Source organism: Vulpes vulpes, chromosome 10 (assembly GCF_048418805.1).
Source record: "Vulpes vulpes isolate BD-2025 chromosome 10, VulVul3, whole genome shotgun sequence".
Lineage (NCBI taxonomy): Eukaryota > Metazoa > Chordata > Mammalia > Carnivora > Canidae > Vulpes > Vulpes vulpes.
In genome coordinates this window covers 60684340-60704916 of record NC_132789.1, presented here as the reverse complement: position 1 = coordinate 60704916, position 20577 = coordinate 60684340, and the positions used below count along the sequence as shown (strand labels likewise).

General features: G+C 35.0%; 1 protein-coding gene and 1 long non-coding RNA gene across 2 annotated transcripts in view; one reads left to right on the top strand and one right to left on the bottom strand.

Moving 5' to 3' along the window:
* LOC140594218 (uncharacterized) overlaps window positions 1-11450 on the top strand; it is a 73869-nt gene extending 62419 nt beyond the window's left edge. Inside the window, exons 3-4 of the long non-coding RNA XR_011994886.1 lie at window positions 1469-1540; window positions 11383-11450. This is a non-coding gene — a long non-coding RNA (uncharacterized lncRNA). The remainder of the gene's footprint in view (window positions 1-1468; window positions 1541-11382) is intronic.
* Window positions 1-20577, bottom strand: part of PTPRQ (protein tyrosine phosphatase receptor type Q) — a 192385-nt gene that overhangs the window by 38386 nt on the left and 133422 nt on the right. The window contains exons 30-35 of the mRNA XM_072724451.1: window positions 19074-19140; window positions 15956-16114; window positions 15178-15400; window positions 13598-13671; window positions 4346-4445; window positions 1446-1574 (exon numbers count right to left, since the gene is read on the bottom strand). Coding sequence (XP_072580552.1) covers window positions 1446-1574; window positions 4346-4445; window positions 13598-13671; window positions 15178-15400; window positions 15956-16114; window positions 19074-19140 — 752 coding nt within the window. The remainder of the gene's footprint in view (window positions 1-1445; window positions 1575-4345; window positions 4446-13597; window positions 13672-15177; window positions 15401-15955; window positions 16115-19073; window positions 19141-20577) is intronic.

Genomic DNA, 20577 nt, shown 5'->3' with positions numbered 1-20577 from the left:
CACTCAGACTCCAGGACTGTAGAAGTGGAACACAAATTAAGGACAGGATTTGAGAGAATAATGCAGAAATTCAGTTGGCCCACAGGGGAAAGGAGAAGACACTTCCTTTTACTATGCAGGGTGACCGTTTTAGGGCCGAGACACAGCCTAATACTGGAATGCTGTATTGCTCCTAAGATGTGGCGTAGCTTTGGCAGGTTACCCTGAAAATCTATTGGTCTTTCATACATAACCTTTCTAGTGTGGAAAACTATGTCCTGGATAATATATAACCGTCTTACATATGGTCTTTGGAGCACTATCCATTTTGTTATATCCTTAGAAACCACCCCTACTAGAATATAAACAAAGATGAATATCTCAATATAAAGAAGTGAGTTTTCCTCTTTAAGAAAGTAAATGTCCTTCTAATTTAGTGATAACACTGAATAGCTTTCATTTTGCAGTATTTGGAAGGCCCCTGCTCATCAGATGACACTTCCCTCCAAAACACACATTAGATATTTTTAGATATGCTGAAAAATATTCTTTCAAAGTCAATCTATTAGGTAAAGACCAGCTTTGCTAAATGACAACTAAGAACAATTCCTTTTTAAGTTCAGGAACTTTAATGGCATATTTCCAGAGTTAATAATAATTTTTAAAGTCCAGCATAGTTCTTCATGTACTTTGTAAAAGCTGTCATGTGCTTATAAGCACCACAAAACATTGGGTCTTATAAGAATCTAAACTAGTTATGATGGCCTGATGACAGTTTTTATTAAGAATTTGATGAATTCTGTTAATAGACAAGTTTTTCAGATGTGCCAACATTTTGAATGATTTATAATGATTTCAAAAGGATTTAAAATACTCTTTAAAATTAAGCACCTTTACTATTTCTGACACATACTGAAGACACACTTTTCCTTCCACAGGTAATTTTTACCTTGTATTTAATTTTTAAACACTAAGCAATTTAAAAAACGAAGTGTTAACACACAAGTTAGACTCTTGGTGTAATTTCATCCTAAAACAAAGAGCTATAAGGCTTTCATAAAAATGATGTAAACAGATCAAGTAGTTACAAATTTAATTAAACTTGTGATGAAAAATATGGACACTTCCAGCAAATCCAGTGAAAAAGAAATCTATCATCCGAAGTGAATTATTAAACATAATTTTAAAGGTTTAATGTTTAAAAAAATTTGTCTCAGGAAAAAAAAAAAAAGCTTGGTTGAACATTATAGTCCGAGGTTCATATTGAACCCAAAGCATGAGGAAGATTAAGTGATTCTCCGAACACCAGTGAGAAGTGTGCAGAAGATGGAGGTCACCCTTTGAAAGAAGATCTCTATGACCTGTGTAAATAGGAGCCCCACAAACACTTCCAACAAGCATAGGTCAGAATAGGGTCATGGCTCCAGGCCCTCTGAACCACTGTTCGCCAAGAGGAGTGTGCTCACCGCGTTAATCTCTCGTCCTTCAGTTCCAGATCTGCCACAGTGATGAGCTGATCCAGCTTGAATTTAGTGTCAATAATTTCTGCATCTCGAGGAGAGTACGTGCCGCCTTCTTTCTGCTTCTGTCGAATTCTAAAATAAAGTGTTGTAAAGTCCAAAATGGAAATAACACAGAAAGCATATAGAATTAAGTTTCATTTTCTTTTTGAGTCAAGATAGCAGTCTGATAATTTCTTCGTTGGGGTCACTTCTCTGAATATGGTGCAAATTTATAGCTCTCACATCTTTTTTCCTGTTTGAATTCCATGAAGCCTATCCTATTATATTCCTTTAACATGTTGCTTTGTGGAAGCTTCAAATTTTAATGGGAATTAGTTGATCAAGGCCTGGGCCATTGGCAAATTTAAAATATAGAGCAAATGAAACTGATGCTGTGAGCTTGTTTTTCTGCCCTCTAGCTGTCTCTAGATTTGTCATAAAAAGAAAGCATGCCAAAATGGAACCAGCTCATTGGTAGCAGCACCAGTGCCAAAAGACAATGTTCCATTGTTGTTATATCCATGAAAGAGCTCTACATTCATGAAAATGTATAGAAATACGTTTTGAATAGTCTCATTGGCTTTTTATAAAAATATTGTGAAGCATATAATGTTATCTTTACTTCAGAAGACTCAGTTTCAAAAATAAAAGTCATAGGAATCTAAGAACCAAATCAAAGTCCTTTCATTTTAAGCCCTTTACATGCTTATTTTTCTAGGACATAAATATGGTATATGACAAAATGATATTAGCTAGTCTATCTCTCTTTTACATTTCAAATATCTATTATTTAATGAGTTACGTATTAAGGATGGTATAAAATAATAGGAAGTATAAAATATGTTTCCCATCCTCAACAACATTACAGTTTAGTTGAGAAGCAAGATCTAAATGTAGAAAAAAGCAAGGACGCCTGGGTGGCTCAGTGCTTGAGCGCCTGCTTTCGGCCCAGGGCATGATCCTAGAGTCCTGGGATCGAGTCCCGCATCAGGCTCCCTGCACGGAGCCTGCTTCTCCCTCTGCCTGTGTCTCTGCCTCTCTCTTTCTTTGTGTCTCTCATGAGTAAATAAATAAAATCTCATAAATAAATAAATAAATAAATAAATAAATAAACAAATAAATAAATAAATGTAGTAAAAGCAATAAAAGAAAAAGATCCAAATTAAAAGTCATAGGACAAGTATTAGTATTGACAGGAAGTTAAAAAAAAATGAGATCTGATTTCAATGTTCCAGAATGAGAAGGAAGAAGAAGCACATTTCTGATTGATTGTACAAAAGCAGAGGTCTATAAAAGCCTAAGGAATGTTCAGGTGAGAAGAGACCCATTTGGCCAAAGAGAAGTTGGGAAGTTGTAGGACATAAGAGGGGAGCATTTCTTGCCCACATAAGGAGTTCATCCTGTAAGGAAATGAAAAGTCAGAAGAGATTTTAGAGCAAGGAAATAATACAAATGTGGCCAAAACATGCCCCTTAGGGACAAGGAAGATATCTTACACAATATATCTCTAAAAGTGCCAAATAATGACTTTCTCTCACCATCCCTGGCTGAATCTGAGAACAGTATGCAGCATAAGAAATATATTTGTTTCAAGAGCTCTTCAAATTATCCATCAAAATGAGGATTTAAGAGACTCAAGGTGAAAGAGATGATGCATGGCATGCAGAATACAGGACAACATTCTTCAGATAAAATAAAAACAGAGTCTGTTGAGCTACTTAGAAAATTAGCTGTCATGTTTTTTGTTTGTTTGTTTGGTTGGTTTTTTTTTGCAAATGTAAGGACTCTTTAACTCAGAACTCTACTTTATGAAGCCAGATTTTAGGATCACAACCAAGATTTCCCCTGAGGTCCTGTAAACAGCAAGGGAATTCAAAGGCTAATACTGAGAATTTAAAGGGACCCTTGGAAAATGTAGTGTAGACTAGTTGGTAAAGTAAAGAGGAAAAAGGACCCCACCATGTAAGGAAGCTGGACATCTTTGAAGTGTTGTCCTTGCTGTAAAAATGATCTCTTCTGTGTAAACTTTAAGATTTAGACCCAATTAAAATATTTTTCATGAAACCTATCGAATTATAAATTATTTTTAAAAATGCAGAAATCCTGGTACCTTCTGCTTTTTTATTATCACTTTATTGTCTCTTAATTTTAAACCTGCCCATCTTGGCCCTGCTTTGTGATACTGGAGCTAGACTCTATAATACTTCCCCTTTGCCAGGTGGTGGGATACTAAGCCTGGTCAATAGAGGATACCACGGTGACCTTCGAGGCAAGAGAGACAGGGACATACCTACCTGGTGTGTCCCAGTGCTGCATGACTGATTGTTATTCATTGTGGAGGCCCAGCAGCCCCCCTGGGTGGGTGCTAGCTGCCTCCTAAGTGTATGCTCTCCCCACTGGTGAATGATTCTAGTAGCTCAGCCCACCAACACTACTCAGCAAGATGGGCTGTTTCTATGGACCAGTTGCAGCCTGCCTGTCCTCCATTAATGATGGTTACCTTCTACAGAAGAGTTCCAGCCCCTTCTGTCATTTTCTTTGCCCACTGATAGGTGACAGGCTGCATATGCCTGTAGTAGACATTCCACGTCAAACTATGGAGTGAAAATTCTTCTAGTTTTTAGTTCCTTTATTGTCCATTCTTCTTCAGTCTTGAGACAGCAGCTGTTTTATTGTATTTGCTACTTCTGGACCCTTTAGTGTTCTTTTGTCCCTTATAGTAATTAACTATTTATACTAGTTAGAATATTTTTTATTAAATATTCTCCATTCATATAACTGCTTTGGCTTCTGTCTCCTGATCGGACAAGAACTGAACAATGTCCATAAAGTATCTTAGGAATGTGAGTACAAATAAATCTTACCTTGCAAATGTAAAAATAGCTGTTCCAAGAAGAATGATTGACAGGATACACAAAGTGACAGAAAGAATAATTTCTACACTTCTTTCAGAAAGTCCTTCACCTGAAGAGGAAGTAGAACATTAGTATTAATTATTATTATGAAATATTATTTGGGTATCAAAACCCAGTATTTTCTTGGAATATTTCTCAAGAATGTTAATAAAGTGTACAAATATGTTTGTTCCCCTTCTCCTAGATCTTCTAAATCTGAGGCTCAGCCCTTGGACCTCTTCTTTTTTCTATCTACACTGACCACCTTCATGAGCCCATGCCGGCCCATGGTTTTAATTTTCATCTATAGGATAATGACTGCTTAACTTCTATCTATTGAACTCTATTAATTTTTTTTTTTTTATGATAGTCACAGAGAGAGAGAGAGAGAGAGAGAGGCAGAGACACAGGCAGAGGGAGAAGCAGGCTCCATGCACCGGGAGCCTGACGTGGGATTCGATCCCGGGTCTCCAGGATCGCGCCCTGGGCCAAAGGCAGGCGCCAAACCGCTGCGCCACCCAGGGATCCCTATCTATTGAACTCTAGACACGAGTATCCACTTGATTGCTATATATCTATTTAAAATTGTAATTAAAATTTCAAAATCAATATCCAAAGCTGAACTCCTATAATACCTTCTTTTCCACTGCATCTTTCTACCTCTTAGTTGATGGTAACTTCATTGATCTAGTTGCTCAGTCCAAAAACTCTGCAGTCATATTTGACTCTTTCTCTTATAGAACACATTCACAATCTCCTAGGAAATCTTGTTGCCTCTATCTTCAAGATACATACATTTTTCATTGAAAGAAACCAGGGAAACTTGGAGAGATGGTAATTCCCACATGTGATTAGAAAACAAAACGAATTTGGGACGTCTGGTGTAGGCAGAGTTAAGAAGCTATCAAAGGGGGTGCCTGGGTGGCTGAGATGGTTAAGCATCTGCCTTCTGCTCAGGTCATGATCTCTGGGTCCTGGGATTGAGCCCCCCACATGGAGCTCCTGGCTCAGCAGGGAGCTTGCTTCTCTCTCTCCCTCTGCCTCTGCCTTGCCCCCAGTTCATTCTCTCTCTCCCTCTTTCTCTCTCATCTCTCTGTCTCAAATGAATAAATAAAATCTTAAAAAAGAAAAAAAGCTATCAAAGGCTAATGGTATGGAAAGAAAATCAGAAGTTCCTACTGATCAAAGAGGGAACAATTCAAATTTTATGATTAATATAAACTGAAATTGATGGAAATAGATTCAATATATAAATCCACAAGTTCTAATATTATTCAATGAAAGAAAAATAAAAAATATACAAACTTATAATTTGTGAACACCGGCTATAGCCAGAATGTCATTTCCTTATTTTAAAAATCTGTAATTATAGGGAAAAAATTAAACATTTTTCCCAGCTTTCTCATAAGAACTGTATTTTATTAATTAAAAAAAGTCAAAAATAGTCCTAGTTAAGGCACAGCTTTTTTTGGAGGAGAGTTCCATTTGCAGTATGGAAGGAATAATACAGTTAGAAATTAGTTTTTCACTCCTAATAACTGATTTAAGGGACAATCATAAGCCCATCCTTAATGATTAGGAGAAAGGTTGTAGAGAATTGGATATTAGCAGGACACTAAACTGTCATCCTACAGATTATCTGCTGGTTATAACAAGGGGGCAAAAAAACCTACTTTCCAATGAAGGGTCATGCTGTCATGCAACTAAACTCACATCAATTTTAACATCATTGAAATGTGACAACCAGATATTATATGCCTCCTGATGAGAAGTATTTTGATCTAGGCAGCAACACTTGCAAAGTATCCTTGCCGAAAATGTTAATTGTGAATATGCAAACCTCTCCAACTTCCCCTGCAATCTCCACCTTTCTTACTTCACTGGAGCCAGACTGGCCTTGTTGTTCTTGTAACATACCAGCTCATAGGGCTTTTGCACCAGCTTCTTCTTGTGCTTGAAAGTATTTCCCTTGTGTCTGTCTGAGTAGCTACTTCATAGCTTCAAGAGTAGGCTCAAATATCATCTTCTCAATGAGGCCTGAATGGACTGAATGTATGTGTCCCTCCAAAATTCTTATGTTGAAGCTCTAACCTCTCAGTGTGACTGTATTTGGAGTAAGGAGGTACACTAACATTATAGTTGGGCCCTAATCCAATAGACTTTGTGTTCTCATAACAAGAGACAATGAAAGCTAGCTCTCTCCCTCTGCACATGGGCTGAGGAAAGGCCCTCTGAGAATAAAGCAAGAAGGAGGCCTTCTGCTAGCCAGGGAGAGAGCCCTAACCACATAACAAACTGACTGGAACCTGGTTCTTAGACTTCTAGCATCCAGAACTGTGAGAAAAATTTCTGTTGTTTAAGCCAGGCAGCCTACGGTATTTTCTTATGGTAGCGTAAGCGGACTAAGGCATCATCCTATTTAAAATTGAAAGCTCCAACTTCCTCATTTCTGCCTTCCCCCTTCTATATCTTCTGCACTCCATCCTACTTTTTATTTTCTCCATTGTTCTTATCACACTTTAACATATCTTCTAATAAATTTATTTATGATCCTCAATGTCCATTGTCTGTCCAGAATGTAAAGTTCCCTGAGGACAGGAGTCTTTGTTCTATTCAAAACTGCATTCTCAGTTCTGAGAGTAATACCAGATACAGAACAAATGCTCAATAAGTATTTGCTAAACTTCAGAATGAATATAAATATTGGTTTTGAAACAGATACTAAAAATTTTCATGTTGAAGATCAAGCACTGAAATAAGAATATACAAGTTATTTACCATTTACTTAGAAACAACTCTTAATTATAATTGTAACCATTTTTAAGTTATATGAGTTATAATTTGTAATTTTACTATTAAAATCACTAATGTTAAGTGACAAGATAAAATAGGTTAACTACCTGTATAACATGCAAGAATTAGTGTTTCATCTTTTTTCCCTGGATTGGTGCTTATGAAATGTTAACAAGGGGAAAGGGTTCCTGTGGCTATTTTGCATGGTAGATTCGAATTAGTTTCATGGTCATCTAGAATTTCCAGCTAAGTTTAGGAGACTGTAAAGCAGCATGTAGCTCACATAGTATCTTAGATATCCCTTTTTTACATGTGAAAGGCTTGTTTTATGAATTTTCACAAGCTGACTCTAATTGAATATGCATGGGAAAGGAAATACATGAAGATGAATAAAGAATCCTCTTTATCAGGTAACACTGAATCACTGGACCTTAGAACCTAGTGGGGAAAAAAATGATTTCATAGACCACAAAAAAATGTTTCAGATTAGATTACCCTTTCAAAGCACTGGCCAAGTGAAGTGAGGAAATGACATATAATGTATTAATAAACAGTATGTAATCCTTTGGGCACACGTATTACAAATGTACTAGTAGGAAAGGACAGAGTGTACCATGACTGTCGAGTACAAATTCTGATTCACTGCTATGCATATACCCATGGAGCATTACTGTCCAAAATGAAGTCACTTCTCCAAATCCTTCCATAGGAAATGGAATTCTTTCACTTGAAAATATAAATATGATTCTCTCCAAGTCATTTCCTGACTAGACTTAAAGTTCTAAGAAAGGTCACATTAAATTATGTTTTATTTGCATAATAAAATGCACTGCTGTAATTAAGCAAACATAATTATAAAGCACTCATTTTTCCTAAGTGTTTTTTGATTGAAATTATTATTATTTCAGCTCAGCTAATAGACCTGATTTAAACCAGCTTTATAACTATGGAGAAGCTGAATTAAATGAGTTATAAATCCCGTAGGACGTATCTGACTCCTGATATAGATGTATGTCATGTGAAAGATCTCCTAATATTATTATCAATCTTAAAAGAAAACAAATTGTTACTACCGAACTTAAGTATAAGGATCTTTTCTCTTTTGGACAGCACCATTTATCCCAGATTTGCAAGTACTGCATAAAAAATTTATGAAAAGTCACTCAGTTTCATAATTGAAGAAATATAAATAAACATACCCTATGGGCACCTGGGTGGCTCAGTTAAACACCTGCCTTTGGCTCAAGTCATGATCCTGGGTCCTGGGATTGAGTCCCAGGTTGGGCTCTCTGTTCAGTGGGGAACCTGCTTCTCCTTCTCCCTATGCCCCCTCCTCCTACCCCCACCACTCATATTCTCTCTTTCTAATCAATTTAAAAAATCTTTAAAAATAAATGAATAAAATAAAATACCCTAAACATATTATTTTCAAGCATCAACTTGGCAAAATATTAGAAGTAGATAATAAACGATGGTTTCCAGGGTGTAAAGAAAAATCACACCTACTTATTGTTTAAAAAACAAAAAGGGATGCATACTAATGCTTTACTTTACTGAATGCTAATCTCAAAAGGGCTAAGAGGAGAAGGTGGTAGAAGGTGGTAAGAAAACACCTGGAAGTAATTAAAAATGTTGTGAAGAGAAAATGGCACATCAAAGATAGGAAAGCAGAAAAATCACCAAGAGCAATACAATTGCAACTGAGTTGGACACTTAGTGATTTCCAGGCTATGCGTACAGCAGTTTCTCGCACAGCACTGACTTGACTCGGGCCGCCTGGGTCTAAAAACTGGTGCTAAAAAGAAAACATAAAAAAATAAAAATAAAAAAATAAAAACTGGTGCTGCCATGTCCTAGCTCTCTAACCTCGGACAAGTTGCTTACAGACCCAGCTGTAGATTTCGAACCAATAAATTGAGAATATCTATAAATAGGAGATTGTGTTAATAGTGTTGTGAAGAATATGTGGGGTTATATATAAAAATACTCATCAAAGCCTTGGCACATAAATGATTATCCTTATTAATAAATATTTCATATTCATTCAGCATTCATTCATCTGAGTTAATTGTCCAGTTAGTTTACAAGTTAGGTATTATTATTTTCAATTTGGAAATAAGTTTTCAGAAATTAATTTGTTAAAGTCATGAACCCAAGGTCCCCTAAAGTCAGTATCTGTCCACAGTGCCTGAAATATGCCTGTCTGACTGCAAAGTTTATGAGGTTCAGCACCACATTACCACTGCCTCGTTAACATCATAAAACTCCTCATTCCTCTGGTGTCTTGGGGGCAAGTGATCCTTTCGCTGCAAAAAAATACATAGTGTCTCCCTATTTCTGTTTCTAAGTGAACAGCAGATTGGAACTTCTCATTGTTAGCCTAGTAATTAAATGAGAAGTGTTATGACAAAAGAAAACAATCACAGAGTGCCTCTGCCATGGGGTTTAAGGTTTCATCTTGTTCAGCTTTAATGAAGCCCTGTAAGGTGCAGAAAGCAGTGTCTGGTTTTCAAATCACAGGAATCCTCTATAATTAAACCTTGTAATCAAAACATTGCCTGCGAGCAGTTTCCATAAACTGATGTGCCTAAAGAGGATTTTTAAAAAGAGTTTAAGAAGGATTCTTATGAGTTTTGTTAATAAAAATGCTAATACTCAATTCTGAGTGAAAACAAAATCAAATAAGTTGTAGGTATTTCTTTAGGATTAAAATAATGGCATATGTCATTTCCTCTGTTTATTCCTATAGGCCATAAAGATTCCCCTAAGTGCATACTCCTCTTCCACACACTCATCCTTATTCAGCAAAGCCCTACCAGGCTCCTCACTTTTGCTTTTGTTAACTCTTCAATAAACTTAAACCTTTTAGTTCATTAGTCTATGGTGATTCTGTTGCCCCTAATTTTAACTTTCAAATAAGAGGCATAGCCACCACCAAAATGGTCTGTCATGGAAATGTATACTCCATCCTTACTTGAAAAGATGGCCTTACTAAAGCTCTTAAATATGAAGATTTTACTGACAGGCAACTTAGCTTGGAGCTCACTGCCTGTGCTATGCTAAATACCAGCGAATGAATGTATATCCACTGGCTATTTGATGACCCAGATGGGATCTTCACTTATTTCACCAAAATCAGAAATCACATATAGACATAAGTCCTCAGTAGGCTTCTTAAGAATGTCGGGAGCCCCTCGCCTGTTGCAACTGATATCATCCAACCCAATACATGACATATTTGAGATAAACAGGGACTTGAACATCTGTTGTAATCTTCTAATGACAACAGGCTATTATATCAGTGCATTTTACTATTTGCTTGCTCCCATTCTCACAGTCATGAAACCATTCTTGTCATTGACCAATGTAGTTTATTTCCTTCTTGAGTCCTTCTACTATATATTCCTTGGCAAGGTTCCCCGCCCCCAAAGCTCTTAACGACTCAATGGCCTTTTATTAATGTCAGGTCATGGACCAGAACCATTTCTGGAGGGTATTCTTTGTTGCCCAACCCATAAGGCTGAATCCGATAGTCACAGAACCATAATATCCAATAGCCAGGTAAAATGTGAGGACAGAAATTGATAGTAATAAACCCATTAACCAGTCAGATGACTGGGCCGCTTTTCTAGACATTGAGGAATCCTGCTCCAAAGGTATACTCCATTCTCCAAATCTGCACATCTTATTTCACCGCAACTCAGGGTGGCATTCCTAATCATTCTCTCCACTCCTGCCTATCATGGTTTTACTGACTATAAAAGACTGTCTAGATAGCAGAACTCCATGTGGTCAATCCATAATAAGCATTTTAGGGCAAAAGCCTAACACAAAGCCACAGTTTATCAGAAGGGAATCTATGGAAGAAACTCTAAGGGGGAGCCTGAAGAGCTGCCCTTATGTCACTGGTCTATAAGTATTACATGAACTCTAAAAAATGAGATCACAGATATATAGAACCTTTCCTTGTAACTACCCCTTATCAACCCAATGGCTTTCTACCTTATACATCAAGTCTATGTTTCACCAGTGCTTCCTTCCCTAACCTTGACCAGATTTTATGCTCTGCCCTCTGTTCCACATCTTACAACCCCTTTAGATTCTTGCGGTTAGCAGGGCACACAAGCATTAGCACTTGGATGACTGGGGTGGGGATAGTCATGATTTCAAAGAAAGTACCAGAGAACTGATGGTGTACTTCTGCTACCTTCTAGAATTAATTATTTTATTCCACTGAACTGGATGTGAGAAAAAGGAAGAAAAAGAAGAGCATCATTGAAGATACCTTGGGACTACCTGCAGCCAAAGTATTAGCTGAGGCCCATCTTTGGCCAGAAGGAAGCCATTTGGCAGAATGTGAGGAATCACATCCCTGCACATCATGGTTTCTGATGCTTGTCTTTCCCCCCTTTTCATTCCTATTACCCTGGACATTGTAACTTTGTCGCTCAGATAACTGACTGAATGTATCCTCACATCAATGTGAAACCAGCAATCTATGAGAGACATAGCACACAACAAACCACACAGCAAGGCAACATCTTTAGCACGGCTCCTACAGAATGTCATGTCCCTAAGATATGTGAGCTATCCACTCTATGTCTTTTATCATCCATTACTAAACATACCAGGGTCACCATTTTGCTATGGTAATAGTTCCCGAATGCCATAACATAGAGGACATTATGTTGATGCCATTTATTTCACTGTGGTGGTGTCAGGGTGTGATAAACTCACCTATCAATGAAGAAATACTTCACCCAATTTCAAAACCACAAGTCTAGTCAGCCAATTTTAAAATGATTGAATCACTGGGTAAAATTAATTAATTAAATCATTGATTTCAGGGGATAAGACAGTAGTTATTCCTCTATAAACACCTATGTAGCAAACCATGTGTCCCTTTTATTTCTTTGACATTGAAAATTTCCTTAACTACATAGAGGTTGCAGAAGCTGACTTTTTTGACAATTAATCTTCCACAACCAGATGAACATTTCTAAATGAGAATAATGGAAAAATCTATCTGCTTCCAGCCACAGCTCTCACTGTGCAGATCACATGATACTGTGGATCTGAGCGGTGCACAAAGGTCCACATTCTCAGAGCTTTATACAGAGAAAATTGGAAGCTGCACACTTAGAGAAATCCTAGGGAAGTAATTTCTCCTGAAAAAGTATATTTCTAAGATCTTTGATTATAGCCTATCCTATTATATATCCTATACAGCCTATTATAGCCTAAAAGAAGCTGTTAAGCATTTAAAATTTTACTAACTATAGAATATTAGTATCTTTACATATGCTACTTTATTTAAATCTTTCAACGTGGACACTATCATGACCATTTTCTAAAATAGGAAAACTGAGGTTTATGAACATTATTTTTCTCAAGTGGTAGAGTCAAGTTTTGAATCCAGGCCTAAATTCTGTATTTGTAATGGTTATGGAATCTGTGGAATCTGTGCTAGAATACTAGTTGAGCCACTTAATTATTTAATCTGGGCCTTGGTTACCTCATCTATAAAATGGAACTAATAGCACCTGACAGCTTCTCTCAATCTCAGCACTACTGAGATGCATACTACAGTATGCACTAAATAATTCTTTGCTGAAAGGACTGTCCTATGCAATATAGGATGTTCAGCAGCCTCCCTGCCTCTGCCCACTACACCAGTAGCTTGTCTCCATAATTGTGACAACCAAAATTTGCTACAGACATTGCCACATATTCCCTGGAGAGTAAAATCACTCTGGTTGAGAACTATGGATAAAGATTATAAGACAGCTGTGAAGATTCCATTATTAGTACATACAAAGAGCCCAAAAGATGATGATGGTGAGGATGGAGGAAGAGGAGGAGGAGGAAGAGGAGGAGGAGGAAGAGGAGGAGGAGGAGGAGGAGGAGGAGGAGGAGGAGGAGGAGAACACTTGCATTTGACTAAATTGTACCTATGTTTTATTCAGGCCTGACTGGGTGGGTATAACTGGAAAAACTCATGAGAGACTTGATTTAGAAAGAAAATAAAATTTATCTATTTATTGGAAAATAAAATTTAAAACAGCTGGAAAGTACCTAGTTTGTAAGATTATTTCAGGAAAATTTCCATAAACCTTTTTCTTTTTTATTAGGTAAAAATGCTTTGTATATAAGATTATATATTAAGCTTCCAAGTAAATATTTGCTTAGTATAATGTTAGTACACATCAGCATAGAACTAATACCATATAGAAATCTATGTTCAGATTTGAATAGCACTTAAAAGAATAGCACAAATATTATGTTTTCCTTTGTCAGGCTAATTAAGCTTGAAATGAATTTATACTTGAGAGCATTTAGTCATGGATTAATATATTTACTATTGAATGTTACAACTGTGATTAGCATGTTAAGATTATCAATGAAATTAAATTACAGAATGTATCTTACCTAAAGTCTTAACAGGATCAGAATAATCAGAATCAGTAAATTGTCCCATAACATTTGTGGCTCTAAATTTAAATCTATGAAATAAAAAAATTAAGACAATTTGCATGCCATATTACTTTTTCCTATAAATAATTTAACAAATAATGAAAAATACAAAAAAACCCAAAAAAACAAAATCAATGAAAGATACACATTTTTATTCAAGAGAAAATTATTTGTAAGATGTAAACTTGGAAATCAATTGTCATCAGAACAATATATCCTATCTTTATGTGAGATGAATAATTATCCTGCACATAAAAAAGTAACTAAAAGTTTGGCCAGACTCATGAGCAGTCAGAAGGTTATAAACAGTTGTGAAAAAGTGTGTTAAACAAACACACTTTATAAAGTATAATAACCATTATACCTCAACTACCTTTGAAAATACCAGTGACCTAGATTTAGAATGGTCATACAGAACTTTGTCCATCTTAATAAATTAAGAAAAATGATTCTTAATTCTGTGTGTACAGCAGTGTTTTCACTCTATGATTTTATGACATAAGAAATAGAAAATGGTTACAGAATGGGTGACTCTAACACCTTCAGAGATAATTTAAATTTACCTTATTTAAAAATTACAGACATCCAGGCATTTTAAAATACAAAACCAACTTATACTCATAAGTTTCAGTTTACAATTTAATCTCTACTCTTCTCAAATTCTTATGATTTTATTGAACATATTAAGAGTCTGCGTTGTGAAAATATGCAAATTAAATATTTGAATAAGCATTAAATTTTGTGGTATATCATTTTCAGAATTGTCTGTATATGATGATTAAATTTCAGGCAAAAACTTAGTAACCAAAGCAATTGTACTTATTAATAGATGATAAAGCATTCTATTTTTTTAAATGCCTGACTTCTCTACTTTTCTAATGTTAACTTGGCTTTGTTTGTTTATGAGGATTTAATAATGCTTTAACTAGCAGGCAAACAAGAAACATGAAACTACCTGCATTTTTCAAATTTAGTAGTAAAAATTACATTTTGGAAATTAAATAATTTAATATTAAAAACTGTAGTCTTATGACAAAAATAACATAGTCAATTTAACAGGAGACACATGATTAATTTAGCAAAGCATTTAATAAAGCCAGAGTATCAGAATTGGTTTTTCATACATTAGATTATCTTGATCTACAAAATGAGAAATATTAAAGTGAATTATAAATACTTCAGTCACTAATTCAGAGGTTGATAATACAAAGAGGAGAAAATCATTGCTATGACTCCAGTAAATGGAAGCTGTCATCAACAAACAGACTAGAATAGTGTTTCCAAAAACCCATACATTAGCATTGTCTTTATGTCACTTATCATATCAAATCATAATTATTTTTAAGCTTTTCCTATGGAACTGTATATTTATGAAATGTAAGGAGAATATCTTGTTGGTCTTTACCATGTATTAGGTCACGATACATTATGGATGTCCAGTGCTAATTGGAAAGATGGAAGGATGAGTAGATGGATGAAAAAAAAGTTTTCCTGCTTGCTATCACGATGCATTAGTAAGCATGAGCTATACTTACAAGTATTGTTTTTTTGGTTTCAGAGGCCCATTGCAAATTCTGTCTTCATTGCCAGGAATCATACATGCATTATCAGCACCAATGATGTAGATTTCTTCATTGCCACTGAACTTTGTCTTTCCCTCCATACATGGGGGGTTAGGAAAGCCTTCATTTGTAAAATATGGCCTTGGTTTATTAAAATATGCATCATACCACTTTGTTACATTTCCATCATGCTGAGCTATTTTCAGAAAAAAGGATATAATTACAAGTAATATATGAAAGTACTCTCACATTTCTGAAGAGCATTTCTATAATTGCATGAGGAAAATCTGGATGCAACATCTGCCACTCTATGAACAACCAGGGATGATTCAGCTGATTTACCTGGATAAGCAGGGAACCTTATCTTTCCCCAAACACATGAATCTACAGGCTTTGTTGTGGAGGATGACTTCTCAGAGACACAAAGAATATCTCTCAGTCAAGGGTAATTCTTCTGTTCATACCTTCAAAGAAGCTATCAAGACTCCATCTTGTCCAAACCAAATAATCCAACCAGTACATAGCATAAAAAAATCACATATTTTAACTATGCCTTTTCTTATTTTGGCTAACTATTTTAGGCATAAATTAATGATGAGTATAATTCGTGATAATATTAACACTTTATTAAGCTCAAAAGTTGTCTAATAATAGGCAGCCAACCTTATATTACTAATTTTAAATGGAAATTACTTTAGCATTGCAATTTATACTCTATAATTTAACGAGACAGGTTGACAACTGATGATACCTCCTGCTTCTGTTACAAGCACTTGTACATTTTTGATTGGTCCATGATCATCATTGTAGTAACATATTGGCATTCTGATTGTAATTGTTGTTGAAGTCACAAGCAATTTTCCTGTGGCATCATAAATAGGGATTGGTTTGGTTTTTGGTCGTGCTGGAGCTTAAAACAAAGGAGAAATATCACTGCAATTGGGTTTTTTTGTTTCTGAAGAGAAGGAAAAAATTTTAAATTCTCATTTCATGCAGATGTTTTATAGATACAATGATGACAGACACACATAACAAATGAAACAGTGTTGTTTAAATACAACAGATGTTTAGCAATTATTATCTCCCAATGCTTTAATTGTATATTTCATACTTGCTTGAGATATGGGGGCTCAGGTGTGATTTTTAGGCATCTGACTCCTCTTCACATATTAAAAGAATTCTAATAACTTATGCTCTCACTTATATAATTTTTATAAGTGCATTATATCATACTAATATTTTAGTGGGTTTTTTCTTCTTTTACTTCCTTTAGCTGATACATCAATTCCTATTCTAGTTATACCATCATCCCTCCTACAGTTTATCCAAGTCAAATATATGAGTGATATCCTCTTATATTTTTCTCCAGGTTCACATAATCATATAAAATACATAAAGTTATACATAAAGGATTATTTTTACTGTTTGGTTTTTTAAATGGGGTTATATTATGTGTTATAATCACTCCACATATTGCTTTTTTTCATTTAAATATGACATATAATTCTTTCCAAGTCACCAATAAGGGGGCCAACTCATTCTTCTTAATGACTGTGTTGTATATCGTGGCGTGACAACATCATATTTATTTGATCATTCAGCTAGTAATGGGAATTCCCTTTTCCTTCAGGTTTTGAACATATGCTGAAATAACCAGCCTTATATATTTAGCCTTCTTTACTGATCCTTTTATTTCTATGGAATAGATTTCTAAGAACAGAATTTCTGGAACAGAAGATAAAAACATTTTTAACTTTGATAGATATTGCCAGAATAATTTCTGAAAGTGTCACAATAATTCATATTTATCACCAATGCATACAAGTATCTCCAAAATCAATATTTATAGGAACTCTGCTTGTCTCATCCCATAGCTATATACGTATTCCAGCTGTTCAAGCACAGCAAGTTGCTTAATCAAACTTCAATTTCCATATTTATTAAATTTTTAAAAAGCCTCTCAATAATGTCAAAATTGGCAATACCATTTCCATTTTATAGATGAGGAAATGGCCTTATGTCACATAGCTGTAAAAGGGAAATAACAGGATTTGAATCAAATATTTTTGGCTTAATCCTTTGGCTCACTCCTCTGAGATGTAAGGACTATAACAATATTAGATGTGTAGGAAGTTTATTGGAGGAAATATCCATGAAAAATCCAGGATCAGGGAACAGAAGTAGGTGGCAAGAGCCTTTAGACCACAGATCACAGGTCTAATACCTGTGTAAGGAAGAAGGAGGGAAGGATTCAGGAAGAGCCTCAGGTTTTAGGGATTTCTGAGAGACTCTCAGCCAAGCCACTGGGGAGTCCCTAAAGAAAGGTTTCCGGTTAGAGGAATCTGGCATTGGACATGATTATCCAACTTTATGTGTCAAATGTAAATTTAATGAGACTACTATTAATTCAATATCACTCTATGTCACCAAAACCAATCATGCATATTACTAGAGAAAAATATTTCTCTAGCACCTCACCACTACCACTAGTACTCACATATTTTGTCTAGATGACTAAGCATGAGTCAATCTGTCCTATCTAAGGAGTGGAAAGTCAGAACTAATCCTCTTTACCTGGGAATGATGAAAGCAATAGACATAGGAAGTTTTGCTAAAGAATTAATATAATGTATCTGTTGTTACCTGCATACTTACCTGTCCTGCCATTGAATAAGAAAAAGATATTAAGATATTCTTCTTTATGAAGTTGTTTTATAAAACACCTGATGTTTTTGAAGAGCTTATGCATTCATACATTCCAAGTAGTTTGGAATGAATTAAAAAACAAATCTTGGTGCTTTTAAATAATATTACAACTATATAAACTACCACTGATGAAAAGATAAAATTTATCAGCTTCATCTTACAGTGAGTATTTCTTATTCTTATTCTTAGTGGTATGAGTTTCCAGGTACTGTCCTAAGGGTTTTTCAGAGATTATCTCTTTCAATCTTCACAACAATCCTTGAGGTAGGAACTAGAATTATCTGAATTTTACAAGCTTATAGAGGTTAAGGCACTTGCCTAAAGCCAAGCAGATATCAAGTGGCCAATACAGGATTCAATCTCAGCAATTTGACCCTAGATTCAGTCTAGAGCTGACACTTTTAATCACTGTGCTCTACTGTGATACCAAAGACTAAGAAAAGTTACTTTTTGCTTCAGAATGAGAAGCATTCTACTAAAGGTCCCTACACTTCAGTTTTTTAATCTCTTTGCAGGTTTTATTATAGATTTTGAGAGAGATGTTACAATTGCTTGTATGTTTTCAGTCAGGAAGAGATAGTATCCTGAATGACTGGCTGGTCCTACATTCCTCTTAACAACGTTTTTTGGTTTTCATGGACTGCCTTGGGGAGGGGGAGCCTACAATTTTAATTATATTTTCTATAAAGAATACCTGTCAGAATAATGAATTAATCTACTTTACAGTCAGAATCATAAAGTTAAACACTATCTGATTAACTGAGAAGAATTTTACTTTCAAGATAAAGATCAGTCAAGGTATCTAATTAAAATTAATCAAAGCCCAGCACAGGTAATTTAACAATGAATTTTCAATAAAATTAAAAAACATAAAATAACAGAGTATAAAATTTGTCCCAGAAAACTTTAAGTTTAGAAAGAGAGAAATATAAGATAAATAGCAGGTGGGCATTCTCTTTCTTTAAGATGGTAATTTGCATTATTATTTAGACATTTTAAGTATAGCTTTAATAAGCAGGCTTTATTACTTAATGTATGCAGTTATTATTGCATATGCATCATGTAAAGGCTTGACTACATTCTTAACTCTAATAACAATTCAATTGTAATTACTCTTTGATTAAGACAACAGTATTTCACAGGAAGGCAGCTCATATATGCACCTTTAATGTCCATAGTTATTCTCATCTGAACCTTTGGCCCTGCGCCAGCACTGTTGATTGCATAAACCTAAAAAGAATAAACATCTTGTTACTGTTTTTATTAGGGTCATATAATTTTTAAATGATCCTGCTTTTAAAAACAACTGCATATGTCCTACTCATTATATTTTTCTTGCACTTACTCAAATGAATACAATATGGGTAGAAAGAACATTAATAATAAAATAGTTCTTAAAATTGATCTTATAGTACTAAGTCCAGAGAACAAAGGCCGAGACTTAAACAGCCCTATCATAGTGACCAGGAAAGGATGTGGCTTCAATTTGAACCCGTAGGAGGAACAGAAGCAGAAAAGCCACTATGTCTACACTCCTTCATCTACTCTAACATCTGCTCTTTTCCTCTGTAGCTAGGTAACTCTGGCTTTCTTAAATCCATATTCAAGACCCTCTTTTTTTTCCTTCTCTGAAATGAAATCCTATTCCTTCAACCTCCTTGTTTTCCTGTATTAAATCATCCCTCTGAAAGTTGGCCTTTATGCCCTTCTTCACCCCTGCCCCAAAGTATCCGACGCTATAACCTACATAATGCAGCATATACACATAAAACATTTCTGTTTGCATAGACAGAAGGTAATTCACACAAATGTGAATCCTTTCAATTCACTTCATGCTGTAGATCATCTTCTTTTATTTACTTTTTTTTGCTCTATAAAACAAAGACTATATTCTTGCCCAAATTCATTGACAAACACAAACATAATTAACTTATTTTCTATATTTCCACACTATAGATACTTTGGGAATGTTTTTATTGAATTAAGGTTATAATAATACATGTGATGCAGTAGATATGGTAAATAAGCCAAAAATATGTGGTTACAAAATATCTAAAGGAAGTATGTATTGGAGTTTGTAAATTTAAGAAAAGAAGTATTAAAAATGAAAAGTGATATTATGGTATGCTTCATTATTTTTACTTCTTTGTGGTACAGCCTGACATTTAAGTGAGATAATAAATGAAAAGTTAGGTGCTCTACTCAAATTGCTTTGTACAAAGAAGTCATTTGTAAACCTGTTGAATGAAGATATGTAGGTTTTGATTCAGTAGGTTGAGACAGATGTTAGTTATATATATTTCTAATAAACTCTCAGGTGTTGAGGAACTGTAAATTGCATTTTCTGAACAATAAGATAATTTTTATTGTTGTTTAAATTATGAATTAGTTGTACTTTGTTTCCTATTTTTTCTCTTATTCGCAAAAGGCAAAACACATGGAGCACTCATGACTTCCCATAACTATATTTTTTTAATCTTTACAAAAATCCTATAAAGAAGTCATTATTCCTATTACTGTTTTTTCTTTTTTTTTTGTTTCAAGTTTTTATTTAAATTCCAGTTACTACATACAGTGTAATATTAGTTTCAGGAGTAGAATTTATTGTTTTTTTAGATAAAGAAACTGACGTACAGATTTGAGGCAACTGCCCAGAAACAAACCATA